The sequence below is a fragment of the Leptinotarsa decemlineata genome, unplaced genomic scaffold (genome assembly GCF_025532065.1).
Source record: "Leptinotarsa decemlineata unplaced genomic scaffold, Ldec_3_MD MMD2_tig00026330_RagTag_RagTag, whole genome shotgun sequence".
Classification (NCBI taxonomy): Eukaryota; Metazoa; Arthropoda; class Insecta; order Coleoptera; family Chrysomelidae; genus Leptinotarsa; species Leptinotarsa decemlineata.
The window spans coordinates 2,135,616-2,156,847 of NW_027412690.1; the positions used below are offsets into that span (position 1 = coordinate 2,135,616).

General features: G+C 35.6%; 1 protein-coding gene and 1 long non-coding RNA gene across 5 annotated transcripts in view; one reads left to right on the forward strand and one right to left on the reverse strand.

Moving 5' to 3' along the window:
- The window catches only part of LOC141485747 (uncharacterized), a 726,844-nt gene that overhangs the window by 508,675 nt on the left and 196,937 nt on the right, over positions 1-21,232 (reverse strand). The window lies entirely within an intron of this gene.
- Positions 3,790-20,470, forward strand: LOC141485679 (uncharacterized). 2 transcript variants are annotated; one of them, XM_074182891.1, is made up of 2 exons: positions 3,790-8,805; positions 15,353-20,470. In XM_074182891.1, the coding sequence occupies exon 2, from the start codon at positions 16,803-16,805 to the stop codon at positions 19,137-19,139; it is 2,337 nt and encodes a 778-aa protein (XP_074038992.1). In that variant the 5' UTR covers positions 3,790-8,805; positions 15,353-16,802; the 3' UTR covers positions 19,140-20,470. The 2 variants fall into 2 exon arrangements, with proteins under 2 accessions (XP_074038992.1, XP_074038993.1); XM_074182892.1 differs by lacking the exon at positions 3,790-8,805 and adding an exon at positions 10,853-10,913.

The window sequence follows — 21,232 nt, forward strand, 5'->3', positions numbered from 1 at the left end:
TCGATTGGTAAATATATTATTTATAGTGAAATCGTATTTATCATTCGACGACTTGGGAAATTGAAATATCGAGTAGTACGTCTTTTTATAGCTTCCGTTTGAAAATTGATTGGAAACCTGATCGTTATTTAGGATGTTTCGCTAATAAACTTGGCAACATGTATTTATGCATATATCTGGGGTCTGAAGTCACTTATCGCTAAAGAATTATTTATGGCTATAACTATTCCCTGTTGACGCGTATTGAGAAACCCTTTTAATTCGAGTGACTTGTGTGTGTGTGTGTGTGTGTGTGTGTGTGTGTGTGTGTGTGTACCTGTCGCGCAATAGTTGTGTGGCCACATGCCGTCTAGCAACACGCATGGTGTGGCCTACCTACTTTGAGAGGCCATTTTTTGAGGCCACTGAATGCGGACCTATTTTAAACGAATCTACGCGGTCTTCTGATCACAATGGTACCTACTTCTCTATTTGACCCCAGAGTGATGGTTCAGGGATGTGTCAAAAGTTGTGTTAACTCATCAAAATTTTGTCTACCTCATGTGGCCATCACTTTCGTCTGCCCAGTGCTGCCTCTACAATAACATGCGTCTTGGAAACTACTTTCAAGGACTCTCGATTTATTTATCGAGCGGATTGAAGCAAAATTGAATTCTCGCAACTTGTGTTTAAAGGTGCCTTGTGTGGACCATCAGGTGTTCATTATTTATTAAGGCCAAGAGGCTTTTCTTACGATCTTCAGAAATAAAACGTTCATGTTCACCTAATGCAAATGAAAGATATTCAAATATGATATGATATGTGACACAATTTACAGATTTCAACTAGTGATCTATTCAACTAGTTTTTTCAGAAATTTTCAAACAAATTCTTCAAAGAAGACTAACTACCTACAATTGATTTTCGTCGCTAAAAAGCTGGAGGTTAAATAAATCCCAACGTCCGTCCATAATAGGTATATCCACATCCCAAATGTTGGGATGGCTTCTAACAAAAAACTATACAGATCGTAGAAATTATCATTTATTAGCCTTTTGAGACATGATTTAGTTAATAGAATATGGGCAGTATATCTAATTGTATCATTCCAGGATAATGAAAAACTGTTTAGAAATGTGTACAGATTTTCGTAATCAGAATAAAAATAAAATATATCGAAATATTGTGCTTTCCACTTAAGACAATCGTTGAAGAGTGTGGTAATTGGTGAGCTTCACAATATTGACAATATATCTTTCAAAAATGAATCACCCCAAAAACCAATAACGAAGCCTGTTGACGCTATTTTGTAGGAAATCCAGTATTACGGGTTTATTAAACTGGTTGTGAAAATCTTACGAACTTTTTTCAATGAAGATTTTTAAAATATATGAATCAATAGGAATTAATTGTACAAAACCACGTTTGAGTAATATGGAACTGAAAGAATCTTTGAACTCGTCAGTTTCTCATTTGAAATTTGGTCTAATTGCAGGGCATAGGTTTAGTGATGACTTTAGTTTCGTGGGGTAATTCCCTCTCGTATCTTATAAAAAACTTTGAATAAACATAGTGCTTTATCACTCGTCTTGAATAGTAATAATAAAACAGTTTTGTATTACCTGCAAACGGAATTTTGGCGATTGTGTTAAAACTTGGTAAAGTTGTCTGATTGATATATGTGATGAAAATCAATATTCACCACCAGTTTCATACAACTCTGTTATCAATATCAAAATGAAGAATTGAAAATACAATTTCATGCTCTCATGTATTTTTGTCGTGTCGTGCTCACTTTTCAAAGAAAAAAATTCCAAAAAATTCTCTGCACGCCCTTGAGCCAGGAAACAATATTATAAAAATGCCTTATTACTACTTACTAATACTCACACGGTAATATGAGGACTCTTAAATTTATAAAATTTATGCCAAAGGGTACGCCTTACTTTGTTACAAGGTGGTTTATCAGTTAGATAAATGGATAAACAAGTTGAACTAAATTAAGTGAACACCATTATTGACTTTGTTACTGAAAAAACGACATTAGCAAATGAGTGATTTTTTACACCAACTAACACGCAAGGAATAACAAAAACCAGTTGAGCGCATTGCCTTTTTAATTTGTAGTTCTAATGGAAGGCCCTGCATATATTTTTTCTGGTAGAAAATTAAATTTCAATAATTAAAGTTATTGACAATTTTTTTCCTAAAGTGAAAAATAAGGGATTAATGGGACTTCAACAGTAGAAGTTATCTAATTTCAGGCAGACTGTGAGTCATCACAGCAGCCAGGTTACCTGTCAACCAGAGTACACCAAATTGTCCCGTGGTGTTCTGTCACCCTGCCGTGAACCAATCAGAGTGTACCAAATTGTCACGTAGTGTCCTCAAACTGTCACGCAGCTCGCCAGCTAATGAGAGCGCACACTTCTACATCTCAGAACATCGTGGCGGGAGATTTAAATTTTCTGTGGACATGAATAATTCAGGTAGACAGACGACCAGACGTATCCCTCAACAAGACAGACCGCCCAGTCACGTGACGCACTTATGTCAGCTCATCTTTCGCTCAACACATTTTTGTTTCACGACCTTTTACAAAAGTTTTCGTTGGAGAATTGAACGCAGGTCCTTGGTGCGATAGACTTGATCGTTAGCCTCGATAGCACCGTGAGATATTGAAAGTAATTGCGAACTGTTGATAGTGATGGCTTTGCTTTTCATTGTTTTTCGAATTGTTTTTACATATGAATTATTATCACTGTTCAGTAAAAAATATTTAGTTTCGTTTGAAGATGTATTGAGAAAACCAATTATGACAGAGTCGGAAGTGGCTTATCAGTGTAGGGGCGTTGGCGTTTGAGAGATAACGAGTCGGGTGCGCTTGGAATGATATGAGAACAAAATACAACAATCAAAGAGAAAAAACATGATCGCCATGAGATTATTTGAAAGATATCGTGTTATAAAATATAAGAAATGTGGGGAGTGTTGTGAAAAGTAAGTATGAGTTAGTGTAGCGGAGTGATGCAGGTGTTTTGAGTCGTAGACCCAGGACAGAGATAACAACCTGCCTAGGAACTCATGCAAGCAGAAATTCACGTTATTGAATTGTGTGCGGAGAGATTGGAAGAATCCAACCTCATACACAAGTCAATGAAATTTTTTTCGAAAAGTCAAGTGGTGTAGGACTCCTACCGAGCAACGTATACATTGCCAAAAACGGCTCTTCTCGATAGGAATAAGACTTAATAGATTGTTTCTAGTCTGGATTTCTGCCCTGGAGGGTAATGAAGCTGCTGACTCCTTGCAAACGAGGGGTGTTGCAAACAACTTCATCGAACCGGAACCTGTCATTGACATCGCTTTAGGCGTTGTCAAACGAAGATTGAACACCTGGATGGTAATGACCGAAAGCAATAACCGAAGCTATCACTATAAACAGTTTGCAATTACTTTCAATATCTAACGGTGGTGTTGAGGCTAACGATCAAGTCTATCGCACCCAAGTCGTGCGTTCAATTCTCCAACGAATTTTTTTTTATGATGTCATGAAACAAAATTTTGTTGAGCGAAAAGATGGGCTGACGTAAGCGCGTCACGTGACTGGGCGGTCTGTCTCGTTGAGGGATACGTCTGGTCGTCTGTCTGCCTGAACTATTTATGTCCACAGAAAATTTAAAATTTCCCGCCACGATGTTCTGAGATGCTAAAGTGTGCGCACTGATTAGCTGGTGAGCTGCGTGACAGTTTGAGGACACTACGTGACAATTTGGTACACTCTGATTAGTTCACCGCGGGGTGACATGACACCACATGACAATTTGGTATACTCTGGTTGACTGGGTAGTCTATCTGCCTTTTATGACGAGCCGAGAGGCAACCTGACTGCTATGATGACGTCACAGTCTGCCTGAAATGAAGTAACTCCTACTCTCAACCATTAAAATGTGTTTATATTATTGAAGATGATCACTTGGTGATCGAAACACATGTCGAGGTGTTGAAAATGGTTGTTTGGTGTTGGGAAAAAACTCAAGTTATATTCAGTATGAATATGGTTGGTGGTATTTTAGAACTGATTCATTATTCGTGCATATGAAACATAATCCATCATCCATTGTTTGATATTAGTTTCGTGCAAATCAACAGCTAGGTATTTCTGTGCGTACTCAGTAACCACAAAAACTCAATGTTTGGACAGGAATTATAGCTCCTTTTTGTATCTATAGTAGCCTAAATGCTGTCAAATACCTAGAAAGACTACAAAATCAAATCATTTTAACGGTTCTTCTATTTCCTATTACTTTTGGGGACATTTGGTTTCAACAGCACCTCTTTCTTCATAGGAGAAATTATTTGTTACAGTCACCGCAGCAAATAATTTCCCGAAAACAATAAAGCTTTGGGGTCTCAAAATCTTTCTTAAAGTCAGACATACACACATCCTCTATAACAGTTTAACTCTGCCGTGCCAGTGCGGACACGAGCCCATTGTGAGTGGGGATACATCATCGTAGAGTGATTCAATCGAATATTTGATATTCTGTAATGACGAAATTTCAATTTTGAATTGGTCTACTGCTATCGCGACCTACGTCCAGATTGCATTGGGGTTCCTATGTTCCGATATTTATTCTCCACATCTGTATATGAAGTTTTCTCGGGAGGCCAGCATAAACTTTCATAACAATCGTTTCTAGGATTATCTCTATATGCTATGGCAGATAGTGGATTTTAGCATTGGTGTCAATGCTAAAATCCTTGCCTAAATGGTGTGATCTGTTTGAAAAAATGTTTTTCCATTAACCAGCTGTTGCACCCCTACGAACGATAATCCTCAGAAGTCGAAACTTGTGCGAGCTAAGGATTAACGGAGTCTTACATTTTAACGTATGATTCCTAACACGGGTTGGACGATAGCAAGTGGAAATCGATCTTTCAGACTAGGGTTTGAACCACCAACCAACACGGCAGTCAATTCGAGTGAGTGAACAAAGCACCCACGTCGAACCGCCTGGCTACCGACCGACCGATATAAAGATAGTTTTTCGAAGACACATTTCAGAACACGGAGTACTTGCATATTTCAGTCCTTTTGCTCGTTAATATATTTGTTACATTTTTTCATAACAGTTTTATCAGGCCTTGAGGAACCTCAGTCTTGGCCACTACGATCTTCGGACTTGAATCCCTTGCATTATTTCATCTGAAGGCATCTCAAATTGAATGTTTATGTAACGAGAGTGGCGGATGGAAATGAATTAATGATATTTGTGGTGTCATATGCATCACCCAAAGAATTTTGGAAAGTGTGCGACAATCAATGAGCAAGTTAGAGTTTGAATTTTGAGCATTCACTGAATATTTCGTATTGAATTTCTAGTAAACGAATTGAAAAAATTATTAATGCCCCAACTTTGTTTAAAACATACTGAAAGAAATTGAAATATTTATCTTTGAACTTGTGATTTCTAGCCCGGGTCAAGCGAAACGCAATGAATATCAACAGTTTCAATAGTAGGAATCGATCTATATACCCAACTGTCTAACGCTCAAAAGCCTTTTTTTATTTATTAGTCCAGAAGAATGACTTTTTAAAATACGACGAATGATTTGTTTGCGCTGAAAAGGACCAGTGGTCCAGTCGTATTATAATGCAACAGGCGAGTCAAGATGGATATTGAGGTTTGCTTCAGCTTTACTTTTAGTTTTCATAAAGTTACTATTTGGGCACAATTTGAAAACGTTTTATTTCAATTTATAAACTTGTACTATACTAGTTGTATACAATGATTTTCATCAACCTCTGCGACAACAGTGAAATTACTCTTATAAATCTAATTACATCAATAGTAGCCCAAGTTTGATAAGCGAAATATATTCTAAACAGTTGAACATAACCGCTTATTCATAACAACTTCAACACGCGTTATTCGGAAAAGCGATTTATTAAATTTATTCAATTGAAGTGAAAGTACAAACTATTTTTGATTTGAATGGATTCAAAGTATGAAGTACTTGATCATAAAACATCATGAACATAAAACGGAATATTGTTCAAATTGCAGCAAGCTTATTGACACACTAGTTCCAATAGAGATGTATCGACGTACCTGATCAAATTGAGAACAGTTCAGATATAAGTGAGGTATTCACAATATCACTCGACAGTGACAATACCTTCAATTAATACCTAGCGAAAGCATTGTATGGTAATATATATTCTAATTTCAGGAAGAAACAGATTTCTTCAATTCAGATTTTTTAAACACCGGATCTGTCTCTCATACAATGTAAAACTATATGGCCGAGGGATCGAGAGTGTTTATATAAACACTATTCATCGGCGTGTTTTGAGAAGATGCACAGTCAGATATATTTGTCACTTAGCTCAAGATGTAAATATGGGCATATCAATATCCAACATTGAAAGTTTTGTCAATTCAGCTGAATAGGATTTTCTGATGACCCCCGTCGCACGTGGATGATGGTTACGAAGAACGGTTTGAGTAATGGGAGGGACGAAGCACCCGTGATTTCTTCCTGGCTTTTTGAAAGGCAGAGAAGACAGAAGGTAACATCCAAAATTTGATGTGGAGAAATTCGCCTGTTTCAACGCTATTAATGTATGAACTCCAGTATGAAAAGTTATATTCAACACAGTCAAGAAGTGAAAAAAATTAATGAAGACTGATAACATGAAATTTCTATAATTGTTTTACTCAATTGTTTGCTTTCACGCCAAACAAATCTGTAATGTCACCAGGGTTTCTACACATCTTGGGCGGATGGTAGCACATTCATCAGTCTGGTTTCTAACTAATTGCAATGAATCAAATTTCAAAATTTGAAAGATTTTTCCATTACATTTCATATTTTGAATTACGTTTTTCAACTATTTGATGAAATCAAAGTTGGGAATTCCATACATTGAAATATATCAATTGTGATGACTACATTTTGTGCGCATGCTCAATTCCGATTTCAATTCATGGAATTTCAATCCACTTTCAGTGGCCAGGAGTTCATTATTTTCATTAAGGCATTCGGGCACGACTGTGTATGAATGGCAACATAATTATTTTGGCCACAAAATGATATCAGTAGGTTGATATGCATTGTAGTTATTTCCGATGATAAGTCGAAAGCTTTGGTGTATATAAAAAAAATTAAAGTAAAGTAAACCAGTGTGGAAGAAGACGTGTTTAATTGTCGAAATAAGGTTGATAAATCGGCAACAATATACGATCGATTACTTTTTAAAGAACATATCCAACTTCTTGTATTTTCAAAGATAGAGCTTGATAGAAAATATGTTCAAAATAGTGAGTGAGCACTTTCCAAAGGAATTTGTACAATTCGTGTTCTAACTCATTTTGAAGAGACTTTCAGCATCTGACTCCATATTACATATTGGGATTTTCAATATTTTAATTCATTATAGATTTTGTTTCGATAGATTTCGAAGTGAATTATAGAATTTACTCTGGGAATTGTAGTACAAATGAAACTAATGAAGATTCATTGATTATTGTTTATTAACGCAGTTGGATATGACGGTGTATGGCCACATAATGATACCTGATACCTTGGAGATAATAAACTTGAAATTTTGAAGTGTTTGAAGTGTGTATGTGGCCACTAAGTGGCATCAGTAGATTGATATGGAGCGAACGGTGCAGTTGCCGACTTCGGTGTTTGTAGAGAAACCAAAAGTTCCAGTTGTTTCGAAAATAATCGAAATAAAAACAATTATAACTTTTATAAAAGAACAATAAACTGGCTTTCTTTGCCACCGAGTTGAACTTCGCATTTTATTTTCAATTCATTCAACATTGACTAAACAATTGTGAAAAGAAATATAAATGAGAATGATAAAGACGTTATTATTATTATTTCTTTATTCATTTCCAGTATCTTTTCAATCTGCTAAGATTTTTCAGTGAATCATATATCGAAATTTAATACATTGAAATATACTGCATGAAATCAATGGCGACTACTGCATTATCGAGAGCAAATTTTATTCATGATTCAGCAGTTTGATTTCATGAAAAACTTTTTGTAGTATAAACAAGAGAAAGGTAAAAATTGAAGAGTTCGAAGAGTCCAAAACGCATTTTTGGGATGTTGGTTGAACGACGAAACGTTCACCAAATAAAACAAGTGTCGATTATAAAAGTTTCTATATCAAAATCTTTTTTTTTTTATTTGAAATGTTCTATTATCATATGTAGAAATGATCCACTGACAAATAAAAACATTCCCTTTAGAGTTTTTAATACTTTCAGTTGTTTCGAAAATAATCGAAATGAAAAAATCTATATTGCCAGCTTTCAGGAATTTTTCTATAATTTTATATAAACACTATATAAACCAAGTGTATATGGCCACATAATGATACCTGAAATAATGTCCTTGGAGATAATGACCTTGAAATTTTGAGGTGTGTGAATTGTGTATGTGGCCACAAAATGACATCAGTGGGTTGACCTGCAGTTACCGTTGAGGTGTGGTCATGGCCACAGATGTCTGTTTTGATGAAAAGTCACTGGCTTCGGTGTGTAAAGAAGAACTGGAAATAGCTGGGTATTCACCTAATAAGCCTCTACCGCCTGGTTATAATAACTTCGATGACCCCACAATTCACACCAGGGCGTGGTGTCCACACTACTATTGCGCGACAGGTATGTGTGTGTGTGTGTGTGTGTGTGTGTGTGTGTGTGTGTGTGTGTGTGTGTGTGTGTGGGTGTGTGTGGGTGTGCATTAGTGACATATCCAAGAACATATTTGAGGTGACATCCAAAGAATAAAATATTAGAAGTGAGTAGATTCAAATTTACTCTTATTGATACACTACAAATGCTATGGTTAAAATTTTATGAGAGAGGAGTAAAATTGTTATCATAATTATGGAGGTGGTTAGAATTTATCATAATAATGAGACCAACCTGATTGGATATGAAAACCACAAAAGTTGTAAGAAATAACATTTTGAATATTCCAAGTGTAGATAGTAGTTGAAAAGTAACAACAAAAAAACTATAGAATTCAACACTAGTCAAGAATTCCAATACAAAATTAATTGGTGAAGAAATCAACAACAAGACTTATGAAAAGTTTTTCAAAATTCCACTACAAAATAGGGAGTTGAAGAATAGTAAAATAAATTTCTGTAGATACTTGTTGAATGTTTCTCACTAGGAGATCTAATATTCTAGTACAAGATTTATGGTGTGGAAAAAATATGGAAGCTACAGCTAATTTTATAAAAAAATCCACAACCAAATTTATGAACATTGATTTAAAAAATACAAGTTGGAACATTCTTCAACAACAATACGAAAATTGTAAAAAAGTGTTTTCCCAATTGCACTACAGAATGTTTTGAAAATTGATTGATTCAATTCTCGTCGTGGTAATAGCTGAAGAAGTAGTTGTTTTCTGACGAGTATTCACCATAATAGGTGTATATGAGAATAAAAAAATGTGTTTATCATTACAAAATAATTTTTGTTTATTTGACAAAACTTTATGAAAATTAAGTATTATGAATGATCACGATGGAAAATGTTTTCATTATAAAGTTCAGAAACACGTATATTTTTTAGCCATACCAAATGGAATTTAATCTTTATAGAATTCTCATTATAGTATCTACGATATTAGCATATATTTTGATTAGAGTTGTTCAGGAAATAGTTATGAAATTTAATGTGAAATTTGGTTTCAAATAGTAGATAGTTGAATATTCAGAAATTCTCGTTTCATTTCACATTTCAAGTCGAGAATGAAATATGATATTGGGAAGTATGAGGCGGATAATTGTCACGGTTATTAGGTCATCTACATAAAAAACGAATTGATACACTACAAATACTATGGTGAACATTTTACGAGAGAGGAGTCAAACTATTATCATAATTATGGAGGTGGTGATGAAGTGGTAGAATTTTTCATAATAATGAGACCAACCTTCTGATTGGATATGAAAACCACAAAAGTTGTAACAAGTAACAATTTAAATGTTCCAAGTGTAGATAGTAGTTGAAAAGTAACAACAAAAAACAACATACAAAATTATTTGGTGTAGAAATCAACAAGACTTGTAAAACGTTTTTTTAAAATTCCACTATAAAATAAGGAGTTGAGGAATAGTGAAATAAATTTCCGTAGATACTTGTTAAATGTTTCTCACTAGGAGATCCAATATTATAGTACAAGATTTATGATGTGGAAAAAAATATGAAAGCTACAACTAATTTTATAACAAATTTCACAACCAAATTTATGAAAATTGATGGAAAAAATACAAGTTGTAACATTCTCCAACAATTACAATACGAAAATTGTAAAAATTTTTTTGCCCTATTTCACTACAGAATGTTTTGAAAATTGATTGATTCAATTCTCGTCGTGGTAATAGCCGAAAAAGTAGTTTTCTGATGAGTATTTACCATAATAAGCGTATGTTGTAGGTATATATGAGAGTTAGAAATGTTATTATTATTACAAAACAAGTTTTGTTCATTTGAAAAAAAATCTATGAAAACAAAGTATTATGAACGCTCATGAGCAAAAATGTTTTCATGATAAAGTTTAGGAACAAACGTATATTTTTTCGCCATCATTGACTGCAAACATTATCCGGTTATAACTGATAAAACGTATGTATTGAATCATATTCCAACTTGAAAATATTATAATCGCACTCAGATGAGATGCATACGCTATATTTAGAATTGTAGCAGTTTAAATATTTTGTCTCAATGAATTGGGCTGTTGGGCATTTTTCGAAGTAATTTTTTATCACGTTGAAGGTTAAAGCTATGAGTCATTAGTTGGGTACTCATTTAACAACGAATGATTTTACAGTGCAGGGAGTTTTACTGTTCTAATACATCAGAGAAGAAAATTTCATTGAATTTAAGGTACATTTATGACTTTCATATACAGATAGCAGTTTGAAAAATTGTTCATCAAACTTCAGCCTGGCATTGTTGAAAACTGATTTGATAATTGAATAAATATTAGAAAAAATCGTGACAGAATGTCTATTGCTTACACAACTCAACTACAGTCTCCAATGTATGCTCAAATGTTTTTTGTGTGAACACATATATTTCCGTCGCAGACAAATGTACGTGAAATGTCACGACACTTTGTTAAAGCAAACAAGAAAAATAGGAGACTTTGTTTATCAACCCCCCACATATTGAAAGCATGAATATGGTATTTCGCAAGAATCGGTTTTTATATATTTTTATAGTATAAATCTTGGTATTATGGTAGGTTACAAGGATCAATTACGTAGGTAGGGGAATTATTGCTTACCACTTTTTAGAATGTTGCTAGGTTTTAGACGGAAATAGAAATGAAAATTTATATCTTCTTTACCACTTTTATTTGTAGCTAATGTTACTGCAGTTTCGTCCTATACAGACATTTTCAAACTTATACAATAAACATTTTTATAGTATAAATTATAGCATTTTGATATGCCTCAAGGTTCAATTACATCGGTGAATTGTGATGTGCCAGTTTTCATAATCTTTTTATAAATTACAAGCGCGGTATACCCAAAGGCTCAGTTTCACGAATATTTTATAGTATAAATTATTTCATTTTCATATGCAGCAAGAATAAATTACATATGTGAATTATAGTGTACCACAGTAGTTTCGAAAATATTACGTTATAACTTTTGATGGGGACTGAGAAGGGATAAAAGATACAAATAAAAAAAGCAGGGGGGTCCTTGATAATTGAACAAGTAACCAAAATGTTATAACTTTGATGAAGACTTAAATAGAATTCAAAACGGTGTGTGCTGATGATGAAGAAATAACAAACATGTTGAAAATCTCATAAAGACTTTGATAAAGTTTGAAACTGTGTACTATGACGATTAATAAACCAAAATAATAGGGCTGTTACTGAGGAGTGGGAAGTGAAAAAAGTGAAATGTAAAAGCACAAATATTTATTAAAAATTCAACAGAGGAAAGGAACATTGAAAATATTTTTCATGTGTAAATGAAATAATTTTTATCGCTATTTAGTTTACGCTTTGCGCAGTATGGGTTGGTTCGGCGTACTAAGTTTTTTCGTGTAACTTTTGCAATTTGAAAAGTCAGAATTAAGATATTACTCTTAGTATCCATGAGACAATTGCATCATTTTGTCATCAAGAACTTTTATATTCAGCACTTTTACACAGCGATGACGAAACGTGTTTCACAAATCCATTAGGTAAATTCGAAAACTTCAGGTTTTTTTTTTTAAATGTGTTAGAAGAACCTACCTTTCCCTGATAAAAGTCAGGTATAAATAATGATTTTCATTCACCTTTCCCTGATAAAAGTCAGGTATAAACAGTGGTTTTCATCCAGAGAAATTGTTACTTGAAGTTTATTAAAGAACTGTATTTTTTCTAGTTGTTTATATGTATACACATCCTTTTAGCTAACGATTATTCAAGGCAATTTTGAAAACCTCATAATTTAGGCATGATACTATCCATATGAAGTTGTATTTCGATACAACATTTTTCATTGTTTAGTTCAAACAATTTTATTGAATTATTTTCACTCCAACAAGTCTATATGCGTAATTGCACCAAAGTCGTGTTTCAATGCACCATTTTCTCTCTGCTTCGTTCGAAGCAGAGAGAAAATGTTTAATTAAAAATTGTCTAAGATGTCGCATTGAAGTGAAAAATATATAGCATGACCTTTTAAAAAAGTGTATACAGGATGTTTCATTGACGTTTGTTAAAAGAAAAATTATACAAGGTGTTTCAAAATATAATACAATAAAATGATAATATAAGATGACGCGGATCTCAGTTTTCAACGTGCGATCCCTCAATGTATACATGATGTCTCAAAATGCATCATTCCAAAAAAACATGCCTGCATTAATGTGTTCCAAAAAACAAGGCGACTGGAGTGTGACGGGAGCCTTAATTTTCAACGTGCAATCCCATTGAAATAAACGAAGTATACAGGACGTCTCATTGAGAAGAAAATCATATACAGAACGTTCCAAAAAACAAGGCGACTGGAGTTTGATGAAAGCCTCAGTTTTCCGTGTGCAATTCCATTGAAAAAAAACAATGTATACAGGCCGTCTGCAAAAAACATGGCGACTGGAGTTTGATGAAAGCCTCAGTTTTCCGTGTGCAATCCCATTGAAAAAAAACAATGTATACAGGCCGTCTGCAAAAAACATGGCGACTGGAGGATGACGAGGACCTCAGTTTCGAATGTGTGATCCCTCAATACAAAATTTTTTCTCCGCTTCATTCAAAATTTTAATTGATGTCCATTCAGATGAGCTCATGTTTTAATACATTATTCATCTTTAGTAAGCAGAGTTCATTCTTACATCCATTTTTTGTTTGTTCACTTCAAAACATTTTTATTGATATATGTCACTACAAAAACTACAAATATACACAATATATTCTCTGAATGGAAACCTTCAACTATAAGGACTAATTGTACTGAATATTAACTAGCGATTCGAAATAACATTCCCTAATGAGTTTTGAATAATTATGTTAACATACAACGTTGATCAATGATTTTTATATCTGATTAAAAAAAAGGGGTTGGTGAGTGTGCATTCGCAAATGTTGAGAAAAGTAAAACGTTTCCTCTATGCATCCTCATTATTCGAAAAGAGGTTGTTGGTAAAAAACTATGATTGGAATAAAACACATTTTAAATGAGCAATATTTAATATGTATTGAATACAAGAGGGCCTCTACATAATCTATGAGTCACGATTATTTCATTTTCTCCTTTGGAACTACTTGACTTTGAATTACCCTGTTGTTCTACGTCATCAACATAACTGTGAGCTTTTATATTAGTATTCTTTATGCGCTGCTCACTGTGGGTTTTGCGTTGAGTATTCCTTCTTCTTTTTGGTGGAAACAATAATGAAATGATGTTTCGATACTTCCATGAGCGGTTGGCGTTCACTAGTCCATTGGATTTATATCTTTGTTTGTGAGCATTGGTGATTCTTAAAATATTTTTGTATACAATCAAGTCTTTAGCTGTATAATGTCGAGGAACACGTTTCAATAATAGTTGAAGTAGTCCTTGCGAAAGATTGAAATGTTCGTTTTTTATAACAAGTTCATCGTTTTCATATTGTACAGGGGTATCTCCAATAACATATCCATTTTCGAAACGGAGCCCATATATATCAGATTCGATCGTTCTTTGCTGTTCTCAAATCCCCTTTTGTTGGGGAACTGGTTCCTTCGCCGCGCATTTATTGAATGTCGTGTTATCTGACATATTGACTGCAACTAAATTATTTTCATTGAACAAGTCTATATATGCTTAACCGCCACATACTTGACCAACTGCGCTTAGCGAAACTGATACTTAGTACACCGAACCAAGCCATACTGCGCAAAGCGTAACTGCGCAACACCAAACTATACCGCGCTCGTTGAGGGTAGTCATTGGCCGTTCAATCTCGACAAAGTCTGAATATCGTTAGGAGAAAACCACTCCCACCTACGAGCATTCAATTACATCACCATATAAATTCATGTCAATTATTATATCTCATATCCCACTCAAGAGGGAGTAAAAATGATAAAATATTAATTTTCAATCATAATTATCGTTCTGCAAAGGCATTGGTTCAATGAATCTCCTTATCTACTGGTTTATATTCTTACAGTGTAATTGCATAGGAATGATATTAAAATTTTTTGTCAAGTTATTGAAAAAAAAAGTCTAATATTTTTATATTTTTTTATTATGGATATCTAAACATTGAACACATCATTATATCCCAATATATACAACCACATTTTTCAAATAAAAATTCAGATTCCTTATTACTGCAAAAAGCTGTAAATTCTTCGTGATTCTTAATGTGAGCGATAAGTTTTGTAGCATATCCGTTTCTGCGGTACTCCTCCAACGTATGAATATAATTGAGAGTTTTCGGGTTAGAATGTTTTTTCAAAGGGTCGAAATCCATGGTTGACAGCAGCGCAAATGCTATTGGTTTATCGTTGACGTTAATAATGTAACAGGAGATTGTTTTATCGCAATACCACTGTCGAATAAAATCACTTTCAATATTCAACTGTCTAATTTTCTTAGCAGCTTGATGACCGAAAAATAACCGTATTGCTTCCATCTTTGATAATAGCTGGGTATGAACTGAGTGATGCGGATTTTATTTATGAAATAAACCCACAATTATCCCCACCCCCTTTTTATATCAAGCAGTATAATATGTAGTTTAGCGATATGTATTCAGTTGCTTTGCGCTATTCATTAGTCTTCTTTAGAACGTTGAATGTTCAACACTTAACTTTTTTGTAATTACAGCATGTCAATGTTTGCTGATCTTGTGCGATATATTACCACCATCCTGGGGCTCATAACCCCAAATTATGATGATAAGATTGCTCAAGAGGGCCTTGACGAGTGTACCAAGGGTATGAGGAAGATTCGCAAAGCGATGAAGAATGCAACTTCTGTGGGGGAGAAGCAACATTTAGAAGCGTGTTTGAGGAACATTACAACAATGCGTAATGAATTCAAAGATATGCAGAAAAAGGGGGCAGGGCATTCTTCTCGACATGAAACAGCATGGAATCGTGTTCATTGGGATGACACTGACTCAGCTTTCAGTAGCCGAATCCAGTCTGGCGTAATCTCAAATCTTAAACATAAGGACCCAAGGTCTTTCTTGATTGACTCAAATATTATCTTTAAACGCCGCATTCATGATGCCCTCAAAAAGGATGAATTTGTGAAAGTTAATATGATTTTCTGTGGTGAATTTGAAATAGCGAAAGGGGCGCAAGTACTACGAGATCACAAGTATTTCACCACCTCTAACTCCCCAATTTACCGAGACACCAATCTGGATGAATGGTTCCACCATAACATTATTGAGCCAATAATGAAAGATCTCGAGGAGTTCCAAGAACGTGACAGTGGATGGGCTCTGAAAAAAGTAGTTAATCTGGGGGTCAACATCAGTAAGTTCACTCCTCAGATTGGTTCTTCTTTCATTGAGCTGCCTGGTAAAATCAGACAGAAGAAGGCCTGCATCAATGTTAAGAATAATGATCAGGCATGTTTTGCGTGGGCCGTTACCTCAGCGCTTCATCCAGCTGGAATCAATACATCACGCATATCATCATATCCTCATTACTCGAAGGTTTTGAAGCTTACAGGTATTCAATTCCCAATGACCATGCGGCAAATTCCGAGATTTGAAAAGCAAAATAATGTCTCCATTAATGTTTATGTGTTGGAAAAGATCAAGAAATCTTTAGAGATATTACCATCATATCTAACTAAAGATAAGAAGGAAAAACACATCAATCTACTTCTCATACAAGATGATGATGATCCTGCTAAACACCATTTTGTATGGATCAAAAACTTGTCAAGACTGCTTTCACGACAATTGAGTAGAGAAAAATGTCAAAAGTTCTTCTGTGATCGCTGTCTCCGGTACTGCAGAACTCAAAAAATTCTCGAACGTCACATCTTAGATTGCGGGAAAATCAATGAGACAGCTATAAAAATGCCTGAGGAAGGTAAAAATCTGCTCGAATTCAAAAACTATAAGAATAAGGAAAAGGCACCATTCATTGTTTATGCAGACTTGGAAAGCATACTCGAGCGTACAGATAACCCAAAGAAGCCGCAGCATCACGTTCCAGCAGCTGTGGGATATTACCTCAAGTGTAGCTATGATGACTCTCTATCATTTTACCGTGCTCATCGAGGTATCGATTGTATGCAATGGTTTGCTGATTAGATGAATCAGCTTGCTGAGGATGTGGCGACAGTGTTTTGGTGTCCTTATGACATAAATATGACATTCGATCAGGAAATGGAGTTTAGAAAAGCCTCAAATTGTCATATATGTCAAAAACCGTTCACGCCTGAAGATAAGAAAGTTCGAGACCATAATCACCTGATACCATGTGATAATTATCGTGGCCCCGCGCATGAAGGGTGCAACGTCAACTTCACGGACTCACACACCATCCCTGTTGTCTTCCATAATCTTAGCGGTTATGATGCACACTTCATTGTTAAAGATATCGCAACAAGAATGGATGGAAAGGTCGATCTATTACCTATAACCAAAGAAAAATATATCTCATTTACGAAACAGATAGCCGATTTCAGAATCAATTTCCGTTTCATCGATAGTTTCCGGTTTATGGGTTCTTCGCTCGATAAACTAGCATCAAATCTTCCAGAATTCCCAAATTTGGAATCCCAATTCTCTGATCTCACCCCTGAACAATTCAATCTTCTCACCGTCAAAGGAGTTATGTCATACGATTACTTTGATTCCTTCGAAAAATTCGAAGAAACCAATTTACCGTCCATTGATCATTTCTTCAATAAACTCGATAACAAACCCTGCCCCCGAAGACGGTACATAAGAGCACAAGAGGTATGGAACAAACTGAATATCTCAAACTTAGGAGAATATGTCGACATATACATGAAAACCGATGTTCTTCTGCTGGCTGATGTCTTTGAGAGGTTTAGAACCTGTATCCTCGAGTCGCATGGACTTGACCCTGCGCACTATTACACATTGCCAGGCTACACTTGGGATTGTATGCTTAAACATACCAAGCAACAACTAGAGTTACTCACCGATCAAGACATGTTTCTTTTTGTTGAGAGAGGTATTCGAGGTGGTCTTAGTCAAGTTTGTTCGAAGAGAAGAGCTCACGCAAACAACAAATACCTTCCAAACTACGATTCGTCTAAACCCTCAACTTATCAGATGTACTATGATGTGAATAATCAGTATGGATGGGCAATGAGTCAATACTTGCCATATGGAGGTTTTGAATGGACCGACACTAATATCGATGTAATGGACATACCTGATAATGCCGATGAGGGTTACATTCTAGAAGTAGATTTGGAGTATCCTCAACACTTGCATGACAAACATCGAGATATTCCATTTTGTCCGGAGCATATCAATCCGAAAACCATGATGCCACCGACGAAACCTAGAGAAATTTCGAAGCTGATGGCTACTTTGAAACCCAAGGAGAAATATGTTATACATTATAGAGCATTGAAGCAGGCATTAGCAAATGGATTGGTTTTGAAAAAAAATCTTCGTGTGTTGAAATTCAAGCAGAGTCCTTGGCTCAAATCATACATCGACTTGAATACAGAGCTCCGTAAGAAGGCTACCAATGAGTTCGAAAAAAACCTGTACAAATTGATGAATAATGCAGTATTCGGTAAAACTATGGAAAACGTCCGCAAGAGGGTTAACATCCACCTTCTAACCGAGTGGTGTGGAAGGTATGGAGCAGAAGCGCATATTGCCAAACCCGAGTTCAAGTCTGCTGCAGTTTTCGATGAAAACTTGGTAGCGGTTGAGCTTAATAAGCTGCAAATTTTTCTTAACAAGCCTATATATGTAGGACAGGCTATTTTGGATTTAGCAAAGACTACCATCTATTCTTTCCACTATGGGTATATGGCTGAGCGTTTCGGAGAGGACTGCACCGTTATGTATACTGATACGGATTCCCTCATCTATGAGCTGCGTCAGGACCCCTATACAGTTATGAAGGAGGATTGCTATATATTTTTCGATACCTCAGATTATCCCTCTGACAATATATATGGAATACCCTGCGTCAACAAAAAAGTTCCCGGCCTTATGAAGGATGAGAACAATGGTATTCCGATGACGGACTTTGTAGGTTTACGAGCCAAGTTGTATTCGACTAAAAGGTTAACAACTGAAGCTAACATAATAAAACTGCAGCGGAAGTTAGAACTTGATGAATATGAAGAGGACGAAATTCGTAATATAATCTCTAACTACGGCATGACTAAAAAGGCAAAGGGAGTCAAGAAATCTACCATGAATACCGATATCACCTTCCAAGACTACATTGACTGCCTAGAGAGCTCTATGGTGAAATGTGTGAAGCAGCATCTCATTAAAGCAGATAAACATCAGGTGTTCACGATAGAACAGCAGAAAAATGCTTTGAGTTCAATGGATGATAAGCGCTACCTCATACCAAACTCAGTTGAAACTCTACCATGGGGACATTATTTAATCGGCGAAGATATGATGGATACAACTTTGTAAATATATTTTTCTATATTAAAGATATCTTTCAACATTCACGGTTTTATTTCCATGATGTCAATCTGAAGCAAAGATTGTGGTTATGATAGGCCTACTGGGGAGACTTCCACATTAAAAAAAGGTAACGCATCAATAGTTCTACCTCATGGGTGATGTGGAAATGGACATCAATAGGATTGGGCGGTGTAAAACTATATATTGAACTCGATCAACATTATTCTTACAAAGGAGGTGAGAGTGGCCAAATCTGAACAGCTTGCAAAGGAGATGAGAGTGGTCAAATCTGAAAAGCGTGCAAAGGAGGTGAGTCTGGTCAAATCTGAACGGCTTGCGATGGAGGTGAGAGTGGTCAAATCAGAACGGCTTACAATGGAGGTGAGAGTAGTCAAATCGGAACGGCTTGCAATGGAGGTGAGAATGATCAAAACCATTTTAGATTTAGATTATGCTGAGAGAAATTAGAGCATATCCGAAACTGAAAACGAGTGGAGAACATTTTTATTGATAAACAGCTAGTCGAATGAATCGATTTCCATTGTTTATACTAGCCTTATCGCATATTTCCTTGGAATTTCACCCATATTCGGTACGTTCACGTATTGAACAGAAATTATTGTAGTCGGAAGTACAAAATTTGTTTTTCAGCATCGTTGACGACATATTCTACACTCTGAGGCTGGAACACTTTGTCTTGAATGTGTAAATTATTCAACTGCTTGAGAACCATTTTCTTTTCCTCATATAATTGAATATCTTTACTTATTTGTTGGACACGTCTCTCAAATTCCTCTACTTTACGTCTGTATTCTCTGAATGCCATTATAATACTAATTTTTGTTTACCAACGACGTACGGAAGATCGTTTTCCTTCGAAACTTATGCAAAAATGAAGTATTTTGAAATGTCATTGTCGAATACTTCGCTCTCCCATTGCCCTCACGTTGAGTCCACAACGCTTAACCTCTCGATACTTTTGAATCTCCTCTTTCTCCTGACGATGCTAACTTGGTTAACAAAGATACGAGATGTAGTGCCCTTTTGGCTTGTTGGAATGCTAGACTTCTGTTGAACCGACATGTTTTTTCTTAAATAGTATATTTTGACGCACCCTGTACACTTCAACGTCATGTTTGTTTTCAATGATGTATTTTGAGACACCCCGTATACAATGACGGATCGCAGGTTGTCATATTTTTTCTTAAATCTAATTCATTATTACAAAATATATCACTTTCACGCTTCCAATTTTCGTCGAGTAGTTCACGATTAATTCCAAAACCGGCAACGCTACATTACTCCATACACATTGATTTATTGTACAACTGGCAACGCCGAACCTGCCATGCTGGCATGTATTAACATTTGACAGATGCTGTCTTATGAGTCTAGTGTTTACAGTGTCCTTCTTCAACCAATAGATAGTTCAGCTAGTGACTCATAGATGACTCTGTGTGTTCTATAACTTAATTTTCAAACCGGCAACGCTACATTACTCCATAAACATTGATTTATTGTACAACTGACAACACCTGCTTGCACTAGGAACCGGTAAAACCTCAATCTCCATCTCTCTTTGCATCGATTACGTCACACGCGCCTCTCGCTCTTACACACACATACACATCTTTACATGAAATATTAATTATTTCCCAAATCTAAGTATATTTTCCTATCTTCAATATGATAATGACGATTACATTCTACGGAAATCAAAAATAAAAATGCTGTCAAGTATAATGAATGAGTCAATTTCGGTCCCGACAAAACGAACGCTATAAATACCCAACATTCGCAGTTAACTTCAATATCTTACGATGGTGTAGAGCCTAAGGACAATGTCTACGGCGCGGACGACCCAGGTTCGAATCCCAAAACTATAAACTTTTTTTATTTAAAATTACGTGACTGAAGGGGGCCGAGGGAGCTGATAGGTTAGGTGAAGTACCAAGGGGGCCGATAGGTTAGGTGAAGTACCAAGGGGCCGAGGGGCGGAGTTCCACGCTAAAATCGCTACTATACTCGTTCCATCCTGCGTCGATTTCGATGACGCTGATAGGTTACCCCCTCACAGGCACCGTCCTGCACCCTCATTG

What these genes read in the sequence shown, in the direction of transcription:
- LOC141485679 (XM_074182891.1), top strand. Translation starts at nt 16,803, where the DNA reads ATGAATCAGCTTGCTGAGGATGTGGCGACAGTGTTTTGGTGTCCTTAT.